At 41.1% G+C, this 26,540-nt stretch overlaps 1 protein-coding gene across 1 annotated transcript in view; it reads right to left on the reverse strand.

Moving 5' to 3' along the window:
- Window positions 1–26,540, reverse strand: part of cnih3 (cornichon family AMPA receptor auxiliary protein 3) — a 70,029-nt gene that overhangs the window by 35,445 nt on the left and 8,044 nt on the right. Inside the window, exons 2-3 of the mRNA XM_062410757.1 lie at window positions 17,299–17,367; window positions 4,044–4,091 (exon numbers count right to left, since the gene is read on the reverse strand). Coding sequence (XP_062266741.1) covers window positions 4,044–4,091; window positions 17,299–17,367 — 117 coding nt within the window. The remainder of the gene's footprint in view (window positions 1–4,043; window positions 4,092–17,298; window positions 17,368–26,540) is intronic.

Below are 26,540 nucleotides of genomic sequence, written 5' to 3' on the forward strand. Positions count from 1 at the left end.
CAATTGTCAGTTATCAATCAGTTGTTAATCATGATTGTCAGTTCCTAATCGATTGTCGGGAGAATTAACGATCGATTTTTGATAATCGTTAATATTTTATATTAAAATGCACTATTTATAGGCTCTGTTAAAATGCAGTGAAAATATAGATCTTTATGACAAGGTGAACAACTCTTGTGGCAGTTAAATGGGATCCGCTCACTGGTTACACTTGAAAATATGCGCTACTGTTCTCTTAAGATGAGAGTGCAGCTAGCCGCTGTGAGCTAGCTGGATTTTACGGTTCTCGACCTCTCAGTCTGGTGGTTGTCACCCCTCACCCAGAGCCAGCTCTGTCTGGGTCCGAAGGGGCTAATTTTGGGGCTAGACCTCATACTTGAAGAGAGCAGTGGACTCCTCAGGCGCTCATGGAGACGTATAGCTTCGCAGTGTTGGCAGTGAACTCAACAGAATTAGGTCTATGAAAATGTCATCTAGGAAATTCTTAAGGATCAATTAATCGATTGTCGATTAATTATGCCCATCCCTCGTTTTTACTAACGGTCACTAACCTACCTGTAACTTTTATTGGCAGTGTAATTATTTTGCTGAATATGGGTATACATGAATATTTTTGGCAATGCGACTTGGCTATTTAGACTATTTAATATTGCATGATTATTTATAACTCAGTTTGAAAATGTAAATGGGCTTATTCACTTTAAAAATGCAAATAAAATGTTCTCCCCATGTACCCCCTGAACCACTTCGCGTACCCCTGGGGGTACAGTTACCCCAGTTCGGGAACCGAGGCACTAGAGGAAAGGAGCTGTCAGCCCAGCTGTACTGTACTTTTTTTTTTTGACTGTTGAATGTTATTGAGAGAGAGAGTTTACAAGGTCACAATGGGCTTTAAACTCCAAGGTAGCACACCTTGCAAGGGTTCTGCGTTTCTCACAGATATCTGGTCCTGTTGTAATACACTGAGGTTTACTCTCTGGAGACACTAAAGAGGAGCAGAGGTGACACTTGATGCATTTATTGCTCATTTCTCCTTTCAAAAGGCTGACCTGTGAGAGTTTACAGCCTGGCTGTGAAGGGTGGCCGTCTATTGGCTTATTGCTCCGACCGCGGCTGCATTTGTGATTGACTTTGCGTTGCTATGGATATGGCTGAGATAGCTGTGCAGGGATTTGAACAAATGATGCTTCTAACAGACAGGACAGATGTGTGACCAGTACAACACATGATTCAGGAATTAATGGCTTCAGTACAATACTCGGCAAACATACAGAACCAACTGGTGAATGGAGGATATACCCACGGTACACCCATAAAGAAGAGTAACACAAGTCACCAAAGTCATGGCTGTGTATGACATCACTCACTAGTCCCTATATAGTCCACTATATAGAGAATTTGCAATTTTGCCATGCTGTCCAAATGCTCAGTGAAGATTTTAATCCCTATATGGTGGACTCATTGTTTCCCACAATGCATCGTGAAATGTAACGTAGAACCGATCACAAGCCAAGCAATATATACAAAATATAAATATCACAACAAGGAAATAGAAAAGACAGACGGGTTTACTTGTGACAGTAAAATCTCTGGTAAGACCTGAGCAGATAAATATTAAAGTGTTAAATAAATAAATACAATTTGCTGTGGGATTTTCCACTGGCTGACGTTGTTGCTGAACAACATAATCCTGCGACAACAACGTAATTACGGGCGCAGAGAAAATGTTCAGAGGAGTGTCTGGAAGCGTTTCTTCCTTTGCCAATGAGCTCACGCTATAGTCCTCTATATAGACATCCCTATACAATAAGGTAGGGGCAGGCGAATGCGTGGGGGATTTCGGACACAGCCAATGTCAACACAGGGTTTCAGTCATTAACGGGGCTTTAGTTTTCTTCAGTGCAGAGCTATAGGTGAACTCAGCTCTGTAGCTCCAATAATCTGCCTACCTGTAGTGTAGAGTAAAAAAGTGGCTAGCGTCGGAGCCCATCCCAGCTGAGACTGTGCTCAATTGCACTGTGCAAAACTAATGGTGCTCCAATACATAACATATACATGATATTTGTATCGCTGGGTGAAGCTGAACATTGGGGATGCAAGACGTTAGATGGTATTGGCAATGTAGTTCATCCTCTTTGCATCAAGAACAGCTGTAGCAAATGTCATGTCTGTCCATTAAATAGGTGTAGAGCAGGGGTGTCCAAACTTTTTATCCTGAGGGCCACATATAGAAAAAAAATGAAGTCGCCACGCCCCCCGCCCTGGAGCGGACTGTTGACAGTGGAAGGGGGGGGGGCGTTCTGAGGGACAGCTGCAATACAGTGGGCCATAGTCCTTCACATTAAATTCAGCTGAGGCTTTTATCCAACTTACAACAAGTGCATTCACAAAGTGCTAAAATTTAGTGCCATTTAAGTGCTACTAAATTGTTAGTTAAAAAAAAAGATTATATATATATATATATATATATATATATATATATAATATATAATATATATATTTTTTTTTTCTCTTTGAGGCGGGCCGATTTAAAATGAATGGCGGGCCGCAGATGGCCCGCCGGCCGTAGTTTGGACACCTCTGGTGTAGAGTTATTTTTGTTAGGACCAAAGTGGTTTGACCGATCAACCAACCAACAGACCGACTTTGTCATCCATCCGCTATACCATTTACTGAATCCATTAGGGGCCCTAAAAGGGTTCAAACCAATCCCAGCTCACATAAGGTAAGTGGACTACACCCTGAATTGGTTGCTAGTTTATCACAAGGCCTGGGGGGGGGGGGCTTGTAGCAGGTGTCATGCACAGAAGAGCCCTCAAAGATTGCCAGAACCATAATATTGTGTTATAGTAAGCTTGTGGAAAAAGTTACATATGACCACAACAGGGAAGTGAACCGTTTAATGTCTCCAGAGAATTAAGCTGCATTATCCAATTTCCAATTACAATAACCCATCGTAATAATGCAGCTAATGCAATTCTGTCCCACAAGGAAATCAATCAAATATATAGACTGACCGCATGGCTGCAGATTTTGACCTTATACTGATTTCGTCACAGGTCTAGAACGCCGTGTGACTTTAGGCTTTGGAGATGTTCTTCGTGGTGATTAAAATGTCAAAGATCAGTGATACATTAGCTGGAGGTCACCTTTAAGCTGCACTGCGATAACACATCCACAGCTACCTCCAGTTATCAGTGCACAGCCGATCACAGCTGCAAGGACAGTGCATCTGGATGTGTGCACTTGTGTGTGTATTTGTACTGTATTTTGCTTTGCTGCATTTATTCATGTGTGTATTTGTCTCGGTGTTAGTGCTGTGGGAAAAATGTCCTCTCCAGGGGCCAGTGGAGGGCCCGGGGGCTTGAGTTGACAACACTGATAACCAAGATCAGCTGCTGGAGTAATGAACCTCCAGCATAAACACACACACACACACACACACACACACACACACACACAAACACACCCATGGATGCAGTGTGCACAGCTTGAGTTTCGGGGAGTTGGAGTGAGAAACAGATGTCACACTGAAGCTGAGAGGAGGCTTCTTCACAGACTCACTTGTACCTCAAGGCAGAATGTCTGCAAACACACACACACACACACGGATGCACGCAAGCACACACACACACACACACAGAGAACAGAGATAGAGCTTCCATCTACAGAGCACAGAGCAGTCTCCCGATGTCAGTCCAACATGAGGCAAGAGGACAAAATTGCTAATAACAGAATAAACAGACTACATCACTAGTTTTATGAGCAAACACTGATGTGCAAAGTACAACATTCACACACAGCAGCTTTGCAAATAGAAAAGTACATTTGTGCTGCAAATGACATGCATTTCAAGCACGTGTAATATCCTTTAACGTTTCATCTGTCCATGTAACGTAAATTTTCATCAGCAAAACGTTTTGCATTTCAATTTTCACTGAAAGGTGCAGTGCTCCTTACACTTCATTTTATTCTCATTAGCATAGTAATTCAAATCTGCACATCAAAAGTGGGAGGATGATGATAATTTGTCCTCTGCTTACCTTCCTCAGCAGGTTGCAGATCCTCTCAATATTCCGCAGTCTCTCCCTCTGTAAGAAGACAAACACAGAGAGAGGTAAGTTTGAGGAGTCACACTTGATCCAATTAGTCAGTTTTTTTATGATAGGCTGAGTAAGCTGACACGTGATCAAAGAGGAAGCAGAATCGAAATAGTGCAAGTATCTAGACGTTGTCGGTGTCGAATGGGCCTGATGCTCAGTACGAGCACCTTTCCAGAACGCTGCTCAAAATTATGAATGATGAGAAGCTACAGGAACGATCACAGCCGAATTTACTCCACATTAATTATACTGAACATGAATGCACCTCACAAACTCTTTTAAGGTCTTAAAGGCTTGGATTCAAGTCCAGTTCAGACTTCAGCCTTGAAGAAAATCACAAAATGCAGTTAGACCCAATTTTGCAAGTTAAATATTCCTCTTCTCACCGTCATGTCCTCCACAGCAGCCAATCAGCTCCCGTCTCCATTACCTGCTCATATTATTTATTTCTGTGCGGCTCTTAAACACCCTTTTCCTAAACTAGCTAAATATTGGAGATCTGTGTGACGGTGTGTGTTCAATTTCAGGCTGATCTTTGGAAGAGGAGGAGTCAGCTCACTACTTGGAGTGAATGTGTCTCACTTCTTCATAGAAAGGGCTTGGTGAGGAGGAACTCTTGTTCTTTATGACGAGCAAAAGCAAACATCAGAAAGTGTGCCTGTGACTTAAACCAGCGTCTGGTTTAGATTTCACCGGTGAGCTGTTCTGGTGCCTCTGTCATTCCTTTTTCTATTCTCCATAGCTTAAACCTTCAAAACATGCTTATAATGACCCTCTACCAACATAGGACCTGCTGAGATGAGTGAGTTTCCTCAGGTTTCGTGTCTACTGTTCCTGAATGATGGGACAACAGAAGCCATCATGGGTTTTCACACATGACAGTCTGAACATTTACCATTTTACACATTTACAGTGCCTCCTGCTCCTCACATCTGTTCCTCCAGGCTTTCTGCCTTCTTAATCCTAGAACACTTACGTACAATTAGTAACACCATCACTAACGTCGGTTACATTTTACCCGATATAATATACCTGATGAAAAATACTTCTCATCAAAATATATTGATGTACAACACTACATAGCAATTTGAACAACTCTTCTTTTATTTTTCCCTGTACAACATCTCATAAAATGAAAAAAAGGTAGCATGTGGCGAACCTATAAAAAAAGCTCTAAAATTTGTGAAAAATTAGGGAGTTGTAAAGAAAATTCATAAATAATAAAATAATACAGCAGGGAACTTGTTCTTCGGTCCAGACGTTCCTGGGACACGTCCGGTGAACGCACAGTCTCCCCGCATCATTTACAACTTATATCATATTATTTATTATAACAAATATTTTACCCTCTATCATTAATGTTGAGTAAAAATTACCCGAACACGTGCCTATTGAAAAAAACAGAGATGGGAGCAGGGAAACTAGCCGACCTTCTATGATGTCAGTGATCAGAATGAAGTTATCAGAATGAAGTTACCCAAGGACCATCGCCAGCAACACAACGAAAATCCCATGACCACACTTGATCGGGTAAAAAACACCAGACGTTAGTGTTCTAGGGTTAGTGGCCAGGCGGAGATAGCCCGCTGAAACTCCAGAGGCTTTAACTCAGATATTTGCTTTCACACATACACCCCCTCCAGACAAACTGCGGTTATCTCTTCAGTTCAGTGCACGTCTGAAAGCAGCTTCTGATTACTCGCGGATCCAGGTAGTCTCGCTACCTGGATCCGCGATCCAGAAAGCACCTTTGCTTTCTGGTGAAAGCAAAGGTGCAACATGGAGTACCAAAAACATGTACTGCAGAGAAATGAAAAATGCTTAACTACACCCACCCCGTAGATCTTTGCATTAAGTCTCCATATAAAAAGTGCAGTGTGATGGCAATTTCACTATTCAATCACTTCCTTTTGGGGTCGTGAGAAAAATCTGAGTTTCTCTACAGCAGCAGTTGTACTTGTTTATCGAGTAAGTACATTTTAATATTTCTATGGTCTTTGTGTGTGTATTCAGCTGTAAAATGCCTAAATCAGCAATCGCCACAATGCTGAGGCACCGTTTCACCGATGCTTTTAACATCATCATCAAATATTAACTGAACTCCTACCGAGACCCAATATGGAGTGGAGCAGCAGTGCAGTGTGTTCCATGGGGGGGCAATGCACAGCTGTGGCAGCTCATAAATCATACATCGCTCTGAGCGCCACACTGTTTGTGCTCCTGGAGACGTGGACAGTCCATTTGACTTTGTTCCTCCTGGACTGCATGCGAGTCAACAACAGCGTCTCCATGGGAACGATGGAGTACACAAAAAATAAAGTATTTGGGCTCACACACAGTGTTAAAGCCAGCATGTAAAAAGACTGATATTTAGCAGCCAAACAAAAACTTGCTGAAATAATTGGACTGAAAACACATAATGGAAACACTATTTTGAGTGGTTTCTGATCCACGCTGGTCTGGTTTCTGGGATTTACCTTTTCATCAGCTTGATACCAAAGAGAGAAACTGTGTCTGTGTATACCTCACACTGTAGCCTACATTCAAGAACCTGAAGGTCGGCGGTTTGATCCCCAGTCTGACCCATCTGCGTGCCGAAGTGTCCTTGGGCAAGATGCTGAACCCCCAAATTGCCCCTCATACAAAAAAACAATAGCGCTGCGAATAGATGCACTTTATGAATGTATGTGTGAATGGGTGAATGTAAAACTGTACTGTAAAGCGCTTTGAGTGGTCATCAAGACTAAAAAAGTGCTATATAAATACAATACCATTTACATAGTAATGCAGCAGTTTGTGTGTGTGTGTGTACTTTTAGAGCATAGACCTTGTGGAGTGAGGCCATTTTGGCAGATCCTCAGTTATTGGTTTAACTTACTCTTAGGTTTAGGTTAGGGTTAGGATTGGGCAGTGAGTGTGTTTGTGGAGTGTATTAATATACACAAATCAATAGCAGCCTGCCGTGCCACACAGTCTTTATCGACTGTGTGGCACGGCATGTGTTATTTAACTTTTCACATTTGAACGTGTTACCATGACTCTTTCGGCAGCTTTTACAACTCCTGCTCTTTTTTGATAAGTATATCTGCATATGTGTCTATGTCTGAATCTCACACAACAGGGACAACAAACCAGCACTTTAGCCAAAGATGCTGTAAACAGCTGTTCATTAGATGAATGAACTGTCAAGAAATGCCATGTGCTGTTTAAAAAAACATCATTAATCAGTGAGCTGTAGAGGTGTTGGAAGTGTCTCGTTTGCTTGTTTCACCACACATCTAAGCTATCTATTACAGCCTCTTAATGCTAAACATGGTCCCCACGACCTTACCCAAGCTCCTTAATGAAAGCTGCACTAGTCAAATATCAGCTTGTACAAGGGCTTCTTATATCAGTGAATACATAGATTTATTAGCATTTTTTGTCCACTGTTTAGCTAATAGGCCCATTAACTATGTTTTTTCTCCTGTCACCATTAATGGGTCAAATATCAGAGATTTTGAAATTAAAGTCTTAAATATTCAAAAATAAACATGATCATATAAAATATGACAATAAATACATAATGTAATGAGAAAAATGCTGTTACGCTAAACAAATGTTACCGACATGAAGCTGGTAGTCGACATTTCCTCCATTTCTTGTGCAATCTTTTCAAAGTCCTGATACTTACTGATAATGATAATGTAAAAATGCTGTATTCTTGTAAATATATGACATTTTTCTGATAACAGTACATTCATTCATCTTCATTCTTATGTATTCATATGTGTGTCTGATGGATGTGCACAGTAATTTAGCAACTGTGCTGAGTTCTACTTGCTGTTGCATTAATTAGAAGTTTCATTTCAAATTTGATGCTCACATGTAGAGGTCTTAGCTTAACAGGGCTTAACAATATGTATTGTTGAGTTTTTACTATTGAGCACTATCGTATCATTATAGTTTTTCATGAGTTTTAAAGACATTTCTACTGTTAAATGTTTAATTTATGTTTGTTCTTTAAATAATGAAACCCGAGGGTTTTGGGTGGGAGGCTGCAAACAAGTCTGAGATAACCCCACTGTAACAAAGGAGAGAGAAGAAGCTGAGTAAAAAATGAATATGGAAATGAGTGTGACAATCTTATCATTTTGTAACATTTATTCTTAGTCTTGCCTGTGTCTGGGACCTTGTGTGTGTGTGCCTGGGACCGTGTGTGTGTGTGTGTCTGGGAGTGTTTGCAGAGAGACAGGCTGATAAAAGTGTCCCGACTTCCACTCTTTCAATCTCCCATCTCCCCCCACCCAGCAAATGCCTCATGTGGCTTTACCTCATTTCACAAGAGCATCAGAGGGAAGCGTGGGAAAAAATGTGAGAGAAAAAAATATATTTCGCTCTTCCTTTTACATTTTTCATTCTTTAAAATGTTTTGAAGTACAAGGAGAAGCCACTCTGAAGTGCAACATATACGGCGATTGTGGTCTGGTCGGGCTCAGACTTTGTATTCACAGTGGTGGATTACATTTTCCTGCATATACGTGTGCAGGAACTCTTCCTCAAAACAAGGAATTTTAACCCTTCCTCTGTCCTTTCACACACACACACACACACACACTTGTCTTTCTGACACAAACAAACCACAACAGCCATGAAAGAACCAGTCTGATGGCGAATTATCTGCTGCTAATATCTATTCCTGGTCGAGAACATGCATCTCATCAGGAAATGGACAATTTCTATCCTGCAATGCATCATCTCCGCTCGCCTTCATCTGCTGGCGGGTTTGAATGAGGACACAAAAATATATCCCACTCAAACACTGGAGTGTGTGTGTGTCAGCATGTGCCCTTGTGAGTCTGTGCCTGTGTGAGTGCGTCTGTAGGTGCATGTGCGCACACACTGGCAACTGTCTACTCATTAGCAAGCAATTAGGTTGATGGCTCTTTGAAATGTTACTCAGCGAGAATTTGCTTGACAAGCGAGAGTGGCGCGGCAGTACATTATAAACAGGAGCTGGGAGGAGGGAGGCCGGAGTGGAGTGGGGTGAGGAGGTGGTGGTGGGGGGGGCTTTAAATTGACCTTTATTTAACCGCACCAATTAGGAGAAAACTCTCATTTAAAGCGAAGCGCCTGAGCAGTGTGAGCTTGATTGGGCGATGGACGTGATGTTCATAATGTTAATGAACTGTCCAAATGCTGTGAAATAAATTTCCTGCGTGACTAAAGGAAGACTTGAACTTGAGAAGGGGAGACAGGCGTGGGACAGCGGGGGGGGGGGGGGGGGGGGGGGGCAGATACGATGTGTGGGTGGGTGGGTGTGTGGAAGGGTCATTTAAATGGCATGAAGAGGCTACAGAAGCAGACATCACAAACAAACAAAACCATCAGTCTCTCTTTCCTTCATCTCCTTCCTCAGTTATCCCTGTGTATAAAGACATGAGTGTGCATCCTGGTAGGAGTCTGTCTGCGTATGTGCGACAGTGACACAAGCTACAGATGGCATTAGCATTGGAGACATTCAATTCTCAGTACAGTGGAAAATAATGCAAATAGAGCACGAATGCATTTATGTGTGCGTGTGTCTGCATGTGAGGGAGTGAGGGGTGTGAAATCATGACAAACATGCACAGCAAGCTGTGGTTTTACAGCGTGGGAGAGAATACGTCGTCATGCATGACAATGTGTGTGAGCACGTAAGTGTGCATGTTCACAGATACGCCTGTTTGCTTCTTGCTGGCAGCAAAGGTCCAGTCACACCAGAAAGCAGCACGGCAAAGTTCATTCAACCATCTTCGTGAAATAAGTGGTGCTGCACGCTGGATGACTCCTTGCAGGGCTGCTGTAGCTGGTCAAGCTAATGGCTGAGACCCAATGGCGCCTTGATTCTTCTTCTCTTGCAGACACAGGTAATTGGTAGATGAAGCTGGCCACTGATTGGGAGCACAACGTTCACAGCTATTACATCAGCTGCCACCTCAGGCCTGAGCCAAGCCACCTGTCATTCAACTGGAAGATGGCAACCAACACATGGATCCGCAACCCGAGTGGTGTGTGAATTAATTTTAGTATAACCAGTCACATGATTGTTAATTGCCCTTGTTCAGAGCAAGATAGAGAGAGAGTGTGAGAAAGAAAGTGTGCATTATATTTAGAGCTGTGCCACATCAGCTGCCACCTCACGCCTCAGCCAAACCACCTGTCATTCAACTGGAAGATGGCTACCAACAGATGGATCTGCAACCCGAGTGGTGTGTGAATTCATTTTAGTATAACCAGTCACATGATTGTTGATTGCCCTTGTTCAGAGCAAGAGAGAGAGAGAGTGTGAGAAAGAAAGTGTGCATTATATTTAGAGCTGTGCCACACTAAGAAGTATGTTAGTTCAATCTGATTTAGCTGTTTAACTATGATAATTTAAACACAAAAGGCGGCCATTTTGTCTTAATTCCTATCAAAGACAAAGGCGGCCATTTGTATTAAGTAAGATAAAAGACAAAAAGGCTTCCACAGTGGATTGCGGTGATACACCTGGACGTTGGTTGCCACCCGCTAATAAGCTAAACGAAGAGGAAGAAGCAGTAGATGGTGGCTGCCACTCGCAAAAAGAACGAACGAAGATGAAGACAGAATGAAGAGAATCCCAGCGAGCAAAGAAAAAAGATAATTATAGTAGGTGGTGGTAATGCACCGGACATAGAAGAAGTAGAAGAAGAAGGGAACAGTGCACCGACACAGGGGATGGGAGTGATGCACCTTGAAATTGGTGGCTACCCGCTAATAACCGAACAAAGGAGAAGATGAGCATGTTAAGGCGGTACCTGCACATCAGCCAATGCACCTTGAAGTTGGTTGCCACCTGCAAATAAACTGGACAAGAAGAAGAAGACCATTTTGGCCATTTTGTATTCGGTCAGATGAACAAAGTAGGCAATTTGTCTGTGTTTATTTTGTGCACATTAGATGTTGGGCTTGAGGAGAAAAAGTCGGGCCCTGAGTTGTACTTAAAATAGGCAATGAGCCAGTCCGTGCTGACATCGGGTGAGGGGGGGTCCTTATCCACTCATTTGATTTGCAGTAAACACACGCATACAAATTCTTTGTATGCGTGTATGTGTGTTTCTGTGTGTGTGTGTGTATGTTTGCGTGTGTGTGTGTGTGTGTGTATGTGTGGGACAGGTCTTCACAAAGTGAGGTTCCTCCCCGAGGGAACGGGCAACAGAAACTGCTAGTTATCATGCGTGAAAGAAAAAGATGGAAGGCGGAAAGACAGGAAGAAAGAAAGCCGGGTTAGGAGACATTTTGAAAGAATTTGTGTGTGTGTGTGAGAGAGATAGAGAGCATATATATATAGTTTCTGTGAGTGTGTGACTGTGTGTGTGATGTGTGTCTATGTGAACTACGGCTGAGTACTGCAGTCAGAATGAAATCTCAACCCGACAAAGAAAGATGGTAAAGTGTGAGATTCTCAAGCTTGATTTCAAAACCCAAGACACTTGAAAGAATCAGTGCTTGTTAACTGTAATCACATATATAAAGTCATATTTTAATAGTGCAGAATAAATCACTGACCATAATTCTAAACCCTGAAAATATAACACTCAGACATGCATACAGTGGACTGATATCCTCCATAGAAATGTGCTTGAGGCTTTTAAGTATTTTATTCTTTAAATGTAAGTTTAATGGTAAAAATATTGAATAGAAGAGTCTCTTAACATTCATGAATAACTTAAATATGTTTTAACCTTTAATTAGTAACATCGTTATGAATATCTAAAGGAGGAAAGCAGCAGATACCAACCAGCAATACCAATAGGTGCCTCTTTTTAAAGACTTCTGAAAGGACAGGAGACCTTTAGGGTCCAATTAGACTTCAGTGTCCCCCTGGGCCCTCCTCTGGAGTTATCCATGAAATGGGCAGTTCATATCATATTGATAATGATATGTTAGTAGTTTAATATCGAAGAAAGTTATTATTTAAAAAAATATCCAGGCCCTTTATTTATGTCTAAAGCTTCTACCATGTAATGACTTCTAATTTAAATTAATGGTTTAACAGAAATGGAAACTATTAGTGTTTTTTTACTTGGAGCTATTTGCTGTTTCCCTATGCTGACAGTGCAAGGCTAAGCTAACCCCAATCTGGTCTAACGCACTGTTTTCACACTCTCGAAAATGCCTTTCAAGCTGACGAATTCTTTTCATTTCGCCTCCTCAGAAATCCTCATTCATGCATCTCTCCCTCCCTCTGTGTGTCTCCATCTCTGACTCTTCTCTTGCTCTCAGTTTGTTCATCTTTCTCTCTCCCTCGCCAACTATTTCTCCCCTCTCTCCGCCGCTCATCCCCAAGGAACTATAGAAGTCAATACTCCGGAGGATCTGTGCAGTCCAGAGCTCTTAAGTCAAAGTCACCTCCAAACTAACTGTTTGTGCTCCACTCCAGCACCATGTATTATTAAGCGCCAACTGTGTTAGTGGAAGCCCAAACGACTCGTGGGAAAGGGATTTAGCGGGCTGGAAGTCGTCCTAGAGCAACTTCACTTGGGGCATGCTTTCCTACGCTGGCCAACACTAAATGTGCATTACACTCCACAGCTTCTCCTGATTGCTGGTGTGGCAATTCTGAGGAGCAACGAACCAGAACATATTTACTCTCCTTTGTTTGTTTTTTCAGTTCCTCAACGTGACAAAAGGTAAAAGAAGTTAAATGTTTGAGGTGAAGGGTGAACAAATGTGTGCGTTGCAGCAAAACACTGCAAGGCTAAAAAACGAGCACTTTCTCTCAAAGTACACTCATGCATATAATTTAAAATGTAAACATATAATTACATTTGACATTAAATGCATTAATGCAGATCTGCTAGGCCACAGATTAAACCACGGCATTTAATTAACAAAGAAAGTATATTCCTATTTAAGTAGCAGATGGGATACACAAAATCACTAAATATTAAATTCCAGCATTAGCCGGAAAAGTCTTAAAAACACAGTAGGGATGGGATGAAATGATCAGCATTATCTGTGTGTGTGGCAGTGAGTCAGTGAGACTGTTTCTATCTATCTGTCAAGGTGATACTTGAGCCTCAATGTATCGTTTTGGGCTGTTCCTGTTGACAAATGACAGCAACGAGTGAAATCTTCAGTCAAAATAATTCCTTGATCTAACAGTGAGACACTGGAAACAAACAACATCCACCTTGTGTAGTGAAACACAATTTGTCAACTGATGCACATGACACACCAGATGAATTGGACCCCAAAAATAAAAGCATGGTAACTGCAGCATTTTTCACAAAGTTGATTTAATCTATGGCAGGAACGTACTGTCAGGAGGGAACGAAAAAATCACACGGGAAAGACAGAGCTGCATTGCACGACACAACTGCAGCTGAAACTATGAGGTCTGACTGTCTGCGTGGATGGTAAAAATGTTGTGGACAATAGTGCAAGCGAGCACATTGTAAATGGAGCTGCAAACTGTAAGAGATCTACTATGTTATTATGAGAAGTGAAATACATTTTTGGGTTCATTGTAAAACTGTAGTGGGACAAATTAGAATAGGGTGGGTTGCCACAGTCTAGATCAGTGGTTCTCAACCTTTTTTCAGTGACGTACCCCCTTTGAAGAAAAAATTCTGCCGAGTACCCCCTGACCAGCGCAAAGCATTTTTGGTTGAAAGAAAGATGTAATGTGATTTATTAGTCCTTGTAACTAGACACATTCAAATTTAAAACTCCATCAATTTCCATAACATTGCTTATTTGTAGTGGTCTCTCTTAAACTATTTGGAAATAAAAAGATATAAAAATAACTAGACTTTTATTATTATCTCAATATAAATAAAGATTTGTGCACATCAAAATAATTATCAACTTAAAGTGACCTCTTTTGGGATCATAATAAAGATATGTTCTCAAACTGAAATCATTAACTTAATTATAGCTAAACACTTCTTCCCAAAAAATTAATCATTAACTTAGTTTTAAATAAAAGATTAGCTCAAAACATATTTTTTTTATATTTATCATCTTAAAATATCTTCTTTAAGGATTGAAAAGAATACTGACAGGTAGCTTGTTTCCGCTTGCTTCTGGGAGGCTTTTCACATCGTGTCTTGAGATGACATGAATTCAGAAAGTTTCCTCTTAAAAAACTCATGTGGCTTAGCAACATGACTTTCATGTTTTGTCTGGAGATACCGCTGAAGATGTGGTGGCTTAATGCCACTGTTGGCAAATCTCTCCCCACAGAAAAAAACAATAAGTGTAAATAACCCAATCTATGTTAATGTTAATATTGGTTAAGTATCTTTGTTATTTTATTGTGAAATATTTGTTCGCTTTAAGGTCATACAATTTCATTTCCGCTTTTGTATTACATGCTTTTATTTTGAAAGGGTACCGGTAGAGACGCGGACTTCTTGTCATGAATCATTAACTTCACAACGGAAAACTTTTACGTTTTAGCGCCCCTCCGAAGAGGCACTAGCTCTCACGGTGTTGTTTAGGGAAGGCTCTCTGCTCTGGTTTCGCCTTCTTTGGTACTTGTCCCTCCGTGTTTCAGCAGCATTGCTGCTGCACTTCAACTCGACTCCATTGTTGAAGTTTTCAAGGCAGGTGATGACAGGCGATGACAGGTGGCGTGTGCCAGGTTGGGTCAAACCATCGGTTAGGGGGAGATTCTGTTTTTTTAGGATAATTAAATTGAAAAGCCTACTGAATATAAAATTTAGTTCATAAACTTACACTTATATTATATTGAATATTTGTTAAGTAACAATTTTTCAAGGATTTTTGAATGGATGCTAATTTTAAATATAAAGAAAAAAAATCCCAAGTACCCCCTGGAGTACCTTCAAGTACCCCCAGGGGTACGCGTACCCCCATTTGAGAATCACTGGTCTAGATCATGAATGGGAAACACTGGTATCTGGGACGTATCAATGTGGGAGAGAAATTAAACTACATTTTTGCTAGACTCATGCCTATTGATGCCGGTAGCCAACACAGTGGGATCCTAACATGCACAGTGCATGTCAAGATGGGCCGTCGTCTATCTTAGATGCATTAGCCTCTGGGAAAAGGGGAGAATATTTTGCGGCTCCTGGTTTGGACATTTCCGTTCCATACAAATTATTTTCTGTCTGACTAGTTTCTATCATAACAAGAGACAAATGTTTCTCCAAATAAAACATTAACAGGGATGGACTTTTTGTAGGTGTTTTAGGTTCAGGTGACAATTTGGCAAATCTCTATCAGTATACGGATGCAGATCAATTTAAAAGTCATTAGCTGATGCATCTCGGTCAATGGGTTTCACCTCCTCTGCTCTACACATGGACTGTTTACCAGCGGGCAACCAAAGCCTATTCAAACAGGATCGGTCAAACTAGAAACAAGAGGGCTTCTGAGCCCAAACATCTTGTCCCTAACCGACAGAATCTACATATTCAAGTGCAGCATCTGTTTATAGATATTAAGATGCAGCTCATGTCAGTACATAATACCTCGTTAAGCAATAGGCTCAAGTGTTTTGACACACATCATATTCCCCTGGTGTGTGTTGTCCTTTGGCCATTTAATAACCCAAAATCCTGACAGGCAGAAATGCAACTACATCTGCAAATCAGCCGTCATCTGAATGTGGCAGGGAATTATGCACAACAAAAGGGCTGATTATGACACTGAAAGAAAAATCTGCCTGCTAACTTTGGAACTGAAAAACATCATCAGCACTAACATATTATGTTTACATGACAGGGACCTCTAGCTTTATAATGAATTATGCTATTAGCATGGCAAAGCCTTGTAGGAAGGAGTTGTGAGTATGTCATTAAGTCAACCATGAGTGTGACTTTGACAAAGGAGATCAGTGTTCATTTCCCATTTTAACACGCACTGTGACACTCCACAATATTTCTTGACAGGAGCTTAGCATTCCTTCGAGTGGGCCTATCAGTACGTGCTCATTTTGGGAAGGTACTAACAAATGATGCTGTGCTCCTGAAAGATCGGAACAAGTCTGCTCTCATCACATTTGTATATTCACCAGGCATGAAGATCATCACCCTCTGACTTCAAATTCATATTTGATAACTGAAGTCTTGATTAAACAGGGTTTTCCTTTCCCATCTTTTACCAAGAGCTTGGTATTTCAGTTTGCGAGCAGGACATATTGATTTCACATTCAGATTTTGTTATGTTTTCACTCTAAACCCTGGGCCCACACTGAAAGAGTCCCTGCTTGTCATCAAACATTGCGTTAGCGGCTTCTGTGCACGCGTAAAACGTCTAAAAATCAGATATCTCCACCGATTGTTTTTGTCTGTTTAAATGGTGACTAATGAAATTGTCTAGTCCTCAGTGTGCGTGTGTTTACTTTATTTCTTTGAGAGTCCTGTAAAGGTGGCTACTTTAACACACAGTTGAGCACAGTAAATCTAAGCACACACAGGGGCAATTAAAGTGCAAGCTCAGGGTGTTGAATTACAAAATCTGCGAAATTAATAAATCATGCCCTGAACGCTCAATACAGATAGGGGGTTTAAATCCTGAATCTGATGTAGAGTCAGGGAATACATATTTTTGCACAGTAAACAGGTAGGTAGCTTCGAACAGGATTCTGATTGAAAATTCATTTTGGATATAGTTAGTTTAAGATATAAAAGGCCGGAGGCCACAATGAAAAACTAGCTGGAGGTGTGAGGACTGAGATGGTTTAGGGTAGTAAAAGGTCAGACACAGTTTACAATGAGGGTGTTTAACCTTTTGTCGCTGTGAGCCGGATCACACCAAATGCAAATTTAATATCTATCTCCTTTTATGGCTTGTTACTTTTGTTTTATTTATATTTGGATTCAGGGGTTATTTGTAAAAGATGATTCATTCATACTTGATGCTTTGCCCCAATGTCTTGTAATAGTCTGCATGTCAGCCAGGAAGTAAGGAGAGGAGAGGCGTACAGAAAACCAGTGTGTTGCCAGCTGTCTGATTTAAAATTAATGGACGGAGAGAAAATGTGAAAAAACAGGAATGTAGACATGGAAAGACCGAGGCAGAAAGGGGGAGACAAGTGTGTTGATGCTTGTAGCCCTTGGCGAATGGATTGTATTTATTTCCTCAACACAAAACAAAAGACAGTAATTGAAAGAAACATGTAGGACAATATGTGTGGTAGTGGAAATGTATAAATGAGTGGGGAAAGGAAACTCACCGCATGGAGTGGATTGCCCTGATCAATCGGCACTTTGAAGTCAGTCTGGAGCTCATCAAAAGCTGTTATCTGAGAGAGAGAGAGAGAGAGAGAGAGAGAGAGAGAGAGAGAGAGAGAGAGAGAGAGAGAGAGAGAGAGAGAGAGAGAGAGAGAGAGAGAGAGAGAGAGAGAGAGAGAGAGAGAGAGAGAGAGAGAGAGAGAGAGAGAGAGAGAGAGAGAGAGTAGTGTTAGAAGGGATGAGTAAAGCAGATGGACAAATAGAATAGCATCATTATTGCCAGAAGCCTCCTGAGTTTGTCACCTTTCATGCAGAAAGTAAAGCTTTATGCATCCAGCTGGGCTGCAGACAACCACGTTGTAGGATTGACTTTATTTTGTGTTTAATAATGCTAAAAACAACAGGTGCAATAACAAATTTACAAAAAGAGCAGTCTACATTTATGGGTTGAACATGACTCATAAAGCGAGTGCCAGTGTTTCAAGTCATCGTAAACCTTCATGGGCCAATGCTCACGTAGTGTCAACCATTCGGAGTGTCTCTGCATCATGACATTTATATATATTTGAAAATGTTAACACCCTCTCATCAAAGAGGGACGGCGCCTCACCACCAGTGACCGTCTCTGTACCTCTCTTTCGCTGGCTCCGACACACACACAAATACACACACACACACAAACCTAACGTATGCCAGAGCTCTTTATTCACTTATTTCCTCGCCTCTACTGCCCTGAGACATCAAGGTCAGCATTTAGAATCAACATCAAACCACTCCACGTGCTTCACTGTGAACAAAACAGGCCCTGGCATTAAACTTAATAGTGTACATAGCCGGAGCTCTCCTGAGGGCTGACTAGGAGACATCCTCCATTTCACAATCAGCTCTTCCTTGTCGTCATCATTAACATGATCTGCTCCAGTAGAGACGTTGGATCACTTCTGCCCAGAGGGACAACATTTAGATGCAAGAGACATAAAACGAACCCGTCGGATTGGTGTCATTTGATCTGTCCGCCCACTCACTGCCACACTCTGGGATGACTCTCAGTAATAACAGCATCAAGTAATGATGAACAGCAGAAATTCTACGCAGCACTTCCATGTGTGTTGCAAGAGTTGCAATGGAGGCAAGTGCACACCAGAGACAGATGTTGCTGCTGGAATAGCTTGGCCTCAGGAGGAAACTGCGTGTGTGCGCAGGGAAGAAATACGAGTGTGTCCATCAGTATTTGTGCATGAGGGCAACAGTGCAACGTTACATCAGCACAAGTGCATCAGTGTGAGTTAGAGTGTGGTAAGAAAAGTAATTTGTTTGTGTGTTGTGAAAATGTTAACGATGCATTGTGTGTATACAGTGTATGAGCAGGAAGCAGAGGAAGCAGTGGTGTGTGCATTCATACATGTGAACGTGTGAGGGGAATTAACATCAGAGAGACGGCAGAGGTTCACACCATTCCCGGGTTATTTCCCTGGGCTCGCCCAGCACTAACAGCCATCTCTTTACATGTTATTTCCCAGTGGACCTCGACAGTGATCCTGGCTCATTGCCTCTCTGTGTTACAGTGAGCAAGCTTCCCCCAGGCTGTTCCTCCTGGGCGATGGGAATATACACACACACACTCACACACACATACACCAATCACTCACACAAGTCTTCATGGTGCATCAATCCAGACATATAGGAACACATTCTTCCACAGGTATAACCCATGCTTGTCTGAATCTTAATGTTTGAACCAATCTCATTGTGAAAAGATTAGACCCCTTTAAATATCAATCAGATGTTACCAAAGATATACAATCACCCTCCACCAACAATTTTAAGCCTGTGTGGTTCTTTCTTCAGAATAGACAAACTTTCTTACACAATCTTTTCAAATTGATCATAATTTAGATAATCTTGTGTTGATTACCCAAACATATTTAGCCTTATATTATTTGTGAGACCTATAATATAACCTAACAAGATGCTGATCTTTTGACATTTCCCTTCTTAAACAGGGTGCAGTATAAAATTATAATATTAACATATTTATTTCCCCCTTTAGTGGCCTTTATACTCTGTTGTAGATTATTGGTGCCTCTTTAAATAGATTTAACAAAAACACATTAATCCTTGTTATCAACTACTAATTTAAGTAAGTAAATTGTGTAACACTGACTTAAGCTAAAAAGCGCCATGTTACAATAAAAATATGTATCCCCAGGAAAATAGTACCACTTCATTCCCATTGGTTTATGATCCTCAGCTAGTGATTAGAAGCAACATCTGTTTCTAAGCTACAGACCAGACGACCAAAACTCAAATATGTGACATGCTCAGAGGGAGATTCCTGCAGAAGATCCATGGCGGAGACCCTGGATTCTGTTTTTTGCAAATCCAGTTCTCTTTTGATGTGGATGTTCGCTTTAACTGACTGCTTTGAAGTCATGGTTGGCTGGCATCAAACCCTCTGCTCCTCTCTCTTGGCTCACTGGATTCTGTGTGTCAGCGCAGACTGTGGCTGCTAGTGGGCCGATGCCTTGCCATGTGTCTTTGCATGGGAGAGAGATGGTAACAGATAGATGGATGGAGCCTTATTTGTGTCTTAGTCCACGGAGGTAAATTTGTGCTCATTTCCACGATCAGTCAGTTGGTAGAAGCTACGACCACAACCAAAAAAATGTTTGCGCCAATGGTGCCTACAAAGAAATCAAATAGAAATAACATTAAAATCAACAATCAGCGGAACCTCCACTCGAGTGTGAAAGACTACAAGGTCTGATTAAATTATTTAAACTTTTGCCTTAAATATTTATCCGGACTTTATATCCACTCGGCGTGGGTTAATTTTCTGCACAACCACTTCTCACCAACCTCTGATGCACAAATTACAACCCAGTGAAGCCGAAGCTTAAGTCGTCTGTGCATGCAGCCTGAATGCTGAGCTTCACATATGAAATCTTTGTATTAACCACCAGGACACGATGCAAAGGTAGGAACACAGTTATAACAAATCTCCCCCCAATTCTATCTTTACCTCAAGCAGACAGTAAAATGCAGAGGCTAGCTGACAAAGAGAGAGAGATCTGATGTCAGTAAGCCTGTGTTGGTTTTGCGGCGTCAAATTCAAGTTTTTAGCAATGGAAGGGTCAATTGTGAGATATCAGGAAAGCAAAGAGAAATTTAAAAGGACTGGTGACGCCCAGCAGGATTGGGATGCTCAGTGAGGACGGATCACAAGCTTCACTCAATGATTTATGAAAATAGCTCAGGAGAAAACCTCACAGTTTAAAAGTTCCATTCTTGAAACATGTATCCTTTACTGGGTACTTAAGCCCATAGAAGTTTAGTTAAGTGGAGACTCTAATGCTACATCCATATGTTTTCATTTGAAAACTGTTGAGCACTGTGATGGATACACCTCGCATTCACACTACTCCAGAGGTTTAGAGTCACTGAAACAGAGACGCTTGGAAACGCTGCTGGCCCTGCTTTAGTACTAAAACTCCCAAGTTGTTTTCTGGAAGTGAAAAAATGGAGATGTTTGGAACTGATGTTGAAGAAATGCATAGGATTCTGCTTAAATGCATAGGAGACAAGATATTATTCTAGCAATTTGGGACAGGACGCTTTCCTGTTTACACAGGCCCACTCCAAAGTTAAACAAGAGATAATAAATACATCTGTAAAACTGCCCCAAATGTACTATGCTTCTGAGTCCCTGCCTTTTCAGATTAATTATCTCTTCTAGGAGATGCTGAACATCAAAATATCCATCTCCTGTAGACTCAGAGTCCATGGTTGGGAGTCATGTGTGGCAGATGGCTTTTTTTTAATAACCAACATGTCAGTGTCACACTATCTGTGCTGAACACCTTGGTGGCAATATCTTGGCTGAACACCTTGTCAGGGTGAGACAGCTGAATATTCCAAGAATAGATAGTATTGGCACAGTAAACTCCTCCGTTCAATATGACAAGATCAAATGAAATAAAGCTCTTCCTTCCCGGAAATTCCTAAATCAGCATTCTGCTTTACTCAGCTATCAGGTCGTGCAGCGAGGCACCAAAGGCAAATGATAAGCACATATGCAGCTACAGTGACTAGGTTAATAGATCAAGTGAGCATATTCAACAGATATAGTATGGTAACTTTTAGGACGTGTACTGTGATCTTATTCTAGGTGGTAATTGTGAGTAGTTTGGAATATATTCTAACGAGTAAACAAACAAAGATAACCTGAATAAATAGTAATGTTGGTAGTTTAACATATTTAAAGCTGGGAGAGTAAACCTTTTTTTATAACGAGAGGGGGCTTTGTGCTTCATAAACTGATTTCATACACGCATTGAGCTCCGGATAATCTCCTGAAATTATCTGGAGGGGCTTTAAGTGAGAATGCAAATATCAGAGTTAGTTGCTTTGGACATTCTCCGCAGTTCAGTACATTATCTGTAGGCACTTTACGGGACAAAATTACAGAGAAATCCAACAGTTCCCATAACAGAGTTGATTTAGTGTAAGAAGCGAACGTCAAGGTCATCTCAATCAAACACAGCCTGCATCTGCCCCATAAGAGCACTAACCCACCAACACATACACCAACTGTTGTACCACAGAAGTGCAGAAAATCGAAGAGATTTGAAGCAGAAAATCTGAGATCAACACATCTCCTTCCAAAATGAAGACCAAACTGTAAAGTGCCCCATTTACATTGCATTCCCTGGCCTTTAAGCAGGGTAACGATTTATTTTGAGCCTATGGTGTAACATGTGTAGTTAAAGGTTGCCACAGCTTAAACAAAGACATAACAAAGACGGTTGGCTTTAACAGACTGGAGTTGTAACCTCTAACCAGTTACTGCTGTTATTTTGACAGTGAAAATGAATCATTTTGTTCAAGTGTTGATCACCTAGGATGGATCTTCCTCTCTTCTCACACATAGAGGGCAATATGAACAGCTTTCTGTCGTCTTTGCTTAGGAGCTTTCACAATGTGCTACATGTGGCAAATCACAATCCAGTTTAATTTCCATGTCAAAAGGTAAATGATTTCTACATGGCTGAAAAGCTGTGGACAATGTAAACATAGTGAAGCAGTATTGGGTTTTACATGCAAGGATCTAATGAATGAATGAATAAAAGAACAACTCTCCACCATTCTGATCATCAATAAAGCCTTTTCCCCGCACGGCCCCTTGTTCTGACAGTTATCCACTAGGTTACATGTGAGGCGGCTGAAGTCTCTTTAAGCAGAGGGAAAATCTATGCAAATCTTGTTGTTTCTAATACACACAATCCACACAAGCTTTACCTTGTCACTTGTGATCACTTGGTCCAGAGAAATGTTCACAAACTAAACGTAGCCACAGAGAAAGCGCCAGAGCAGCAATTTGTCTGAGGTGGCCAGCACTCTGTCTATGACGGGGCTGCTTAATGGGAGCAGTCAGGGCTTCTGGAAGGGCAATCGAAACGTGATAACACCGGCTCTGTTATCGCCATCAGTCTCTTGTAACATTATCACTTACAGAGCTAATGAATAAGGATGTGAAAAAGAAAGCTAAGCTCGAAAACTGCATATTTTTCCCTATTTATTATTCTAGTGTAAAAAGCAAGTCCTACAGCGGGTGAAATTGTGAGAAGAAAGAAAGAAATAAGTGGAAATTAAATGGGTAAAAGAGGACAAGGATCACCCATATAATCCCCCAGTGGGTGCACTGTGCAGGGAACAATGGTAACAGTGGAGTCAGATTGATGGTTGAGGAGCCAGCAGGGGTTAATGAACACATGGATCGACGCTGAACCAACTTGGCTATACCGTGAACGCCACCTCCATTAGCTCCCAGTGGCTGGTGCCAGAAAGCCCGGTTGACTGTTCATTGAGATTACAATCAGCCGTATCACCAGGCATTTATTTCCCCTTGAAGTTTTGATAGGGCACCTTGAGCCTGAGCTACTTCCTTTACATTTCAGGGGAGTTGGGTGCAATTTCAGGCTGACTCTACCCGTTAACAGACCTAACTGTGAAGGTCTGAATTAACTTATTTTTGTTTCAAAATGTACAGACCTATGTCTCCAACCTTAAACACCTATCTTCTTCTTTATATTCCCTTAGGTTTTCGTAGTCTTAACAGAAGTTACCGTCTCTCAAGGTACAAGGAATCAAACTTTGGCCTTTTACTTGTATATTGGATTCAACAGGTAACATGGCATCCACCAGTTATGATAAGAGCTATATGCTCACTTCTAATCATAGAGCAAATTTGGGTTGTATTAACCCTGTGTTGTAACACTGGACTCATCACTCAGCTCTGAAAACACATAAGATTAGCCAAACTAATTTAATTGGGAAAGCTGATAAAGATAGTATGACCCAAAAATGACATCCATACCAACTTCCTGGAGAATCTTACTAATTATTATTTTGCACACACCTTTTCCTTCTGCTATTACGGGAATAATCTAATCTAAGTCTAAAATGTGCTCACTTTGGGATTTACCAGTTGATTGTCAATGAGAGCTAGCTACCATCATGCATTGCTACAAAAAAAGCCAAATTTGAATGACAACTGGAATAAAGAAATAGTTTTAACTTTTGCATTTCTGAATAAACTAAGTCATTATTTATATTGAATTCCCAATATAGTGTTTAGTTAATATTAAATGAGTAAATTATTTCAGATGCAGCCTGTAGACAGTTGTAACAAGAACATTAAGTGCGAACCATATCTTTATTTCATCGCTGTTTTAAAGACATGAATAATCCAGACGAAGACGAACTTTGAGTGCCCTCCCCACAACATAAAGCTTTACTTACTATAGTCTGCTCCTCTGTCTGAAGTTCATTTCCTCTTTGAGCTCATTATCTGTTTCTGCATTGGTATCTATACGCTGCCTGGTACATCCCAGGAACTTCCCTCACTTTGAAGGAGACTCAACCTTCCCACATAGAACTTTTTTAAATGAATCCTTTCTTTCTTCTTTTGATCCCGTCCTATCTGCAGTGCTGCCTTATCCTTCCGTTTCATGGCTGATTATCACTTTGCTGTTCCAGTCATCCATTCAGTCCAGTCTGAACTGGGCTGAACCCCTAGTAAGTGAAATCCATAGACTCTCTGGCCTTTTCCCCCTTATTTCTCCATCACCCCATCACTCCTGCAGCTCCTCTCTCCGTCTGCAGACCCAGCCTCACCCCCCCTTCCATTTATCTTCCTGTCACTTTCTCTTTTCCTTCTCCTCTGGGTCTTGACCAGTCTATCCCCAGAGGAGCCATACTGAGGTGATACCGATCATGGGAACAAGATAAGGCTTCTGCTGGTTAAAATGAAAGAGGCACCAACCACATTTAGTTGAATATCACTCTGACAATCTTTCAATCTTTCTTCTCGATGCACTTCCTCAAAGTCTGTCTCCTCTGTCGTGCACCCTCATCTTCTCTCATTCTGGCATAGAGCACCCCATTGAATAACAAATAAATAAAAAAACTTGTTTTGCTCCATATCATCAGAGCACCATAGAGACAGGGACGGATGAGGGAGTGTTATGGTTGTTCCGCGTGAACGATTATTCACTCGACACCTCTGTTAAGCCTGCGAATGCACTGTACTTGTCAAAATCTCAGTGTGATGCAAAGTCACGCTCGGCGAGGAAGCGACGCCAACTGAGACGCGAGCTGAGCTGCACCCCTCAAAATCCATCCTGAAGAGCGCACTGAATCCTGATGTGCGGTGTCGCCTCGGTGCTAATCAAATCAGCGTGTGCTTTGTGTGAGGTGATTTAAGTGAACTAATGGAAGACAGTTGGAAGGAAGGGTGAGGGGAATATATTCCTTCCTCTCTGCCACAGCCGTATCAAACTTGAAGATGATATATATATATATATAAACTAGGAATTATTGTTATGTACAATGAGGAAATAATGACAAAATGTGGTTTGTATCTCAATCTTTGACATTTATTTGTGTGTGAGGCATGTCTTAAATTTGAAATGTTTTCTATGTAGTAGTAGGAAGTCATACATTTTATTTGATATACACCCTGAGGCAATCCAGTTTTGAAACAGCGCATTTCGGTAAACAAATTAATTTCTCACCGTATTGCTTCATACTGTCTTTTGCATATTACCATGACCAAAGTTATTATCATATTACATTTTCCCTTTCATTGCTCCTTGGGGGAAAAAACAATAATTTGAAAAAACAACAATACAGAAGTGAAACTGTACCACTATGTAATAAGGTATCACTTATTTGGTATATTAGTAGGTTAACTCACAGCTTAAGTGAAAGGATTAGTTTGACATATTGGCTGATAAACTTCTTAGCTTTTTCTACAGACAGTTATCTAAGACGGTTGCTTTTACCGTCACTCAGCATGAAGATCATGCTAAATATAAAGCTGGAACCAGAGGATGGTTTGTTGGACATTGAGATTGGAAACTGAGAAGAAATGTTCTACTAATCTGCCAATTTATCAGCTCCTTAACAAATCACAAATTATCTCCACCAAGGAGCTCATCTTTTTTGTTTTGTTGGTCTTCCAGTCAGTTATTTAACATCATTACACACACATTACTCAACAGATTACCATGAAACATGATGGAAGGATGTGGTATGGGTCAGTTTAGAATCCATTAAATTACGAGCTACAAATAGTGCTGCATACTACAATGCAGGAAGGGAGCAAAACATCAACTTAGAGATCTCTTATGTCATTATGAGAAGTGGCATGTAATCCTCAAAAGTGAAGCACTGTCTTTTCAAAGATAAACTATTTACTTAATATTTGATAGACCATTGAGAAGCTAATAAGGACCTGTTCTGGGTTGCCAGGTTGGGAAAAATCCCTCAAACTGCTTTGTATCTTTTTAACTTGGTAATAATTGATTGATTTTGTCTTGATTAAAGCTTCTATGGGTTTCACTTTCTAATAAGAATAAGTCTGTAAATGTTTATAAGGTAATAATAAAGATGGTCTATACACCACTTTAGGTGTCTTCAATGAAGAATATAAGAAAAGTTATGGAGGATAAAATATGGCGACGCCTGCGAGCTAGTTCTGGCAGGCAACTCGAGCTGCGCTGCACCAATCATGTGACATACATCATGTGACATACCTCAATCTCCACAACCATCCATAATACACACCCAACTTATCAGGTGGTCTATTTAACCAGAGAGACATTTCCTATCAACCCCTCTTGCTCGCACTGCTGCTGCAGTATTGCTACCTGTTGCTTCAGTCCCTCCACCACCCCAGCAT

Source organism: Platichthys flesus, chromosome 18, assembly GCF_949316205.1.
Source record: "Platichthys flesus chromosome 18, fPlaFle2.1, whole genome shotgun sequence".
Taxonomy (NCBI): domain Eukaryota; kingdom Metazoa; phylum Chordata; class Actinopteri; order Pleuronectiformes; family Pleuronectidae; genus Platichthys; species Platichthys flesus.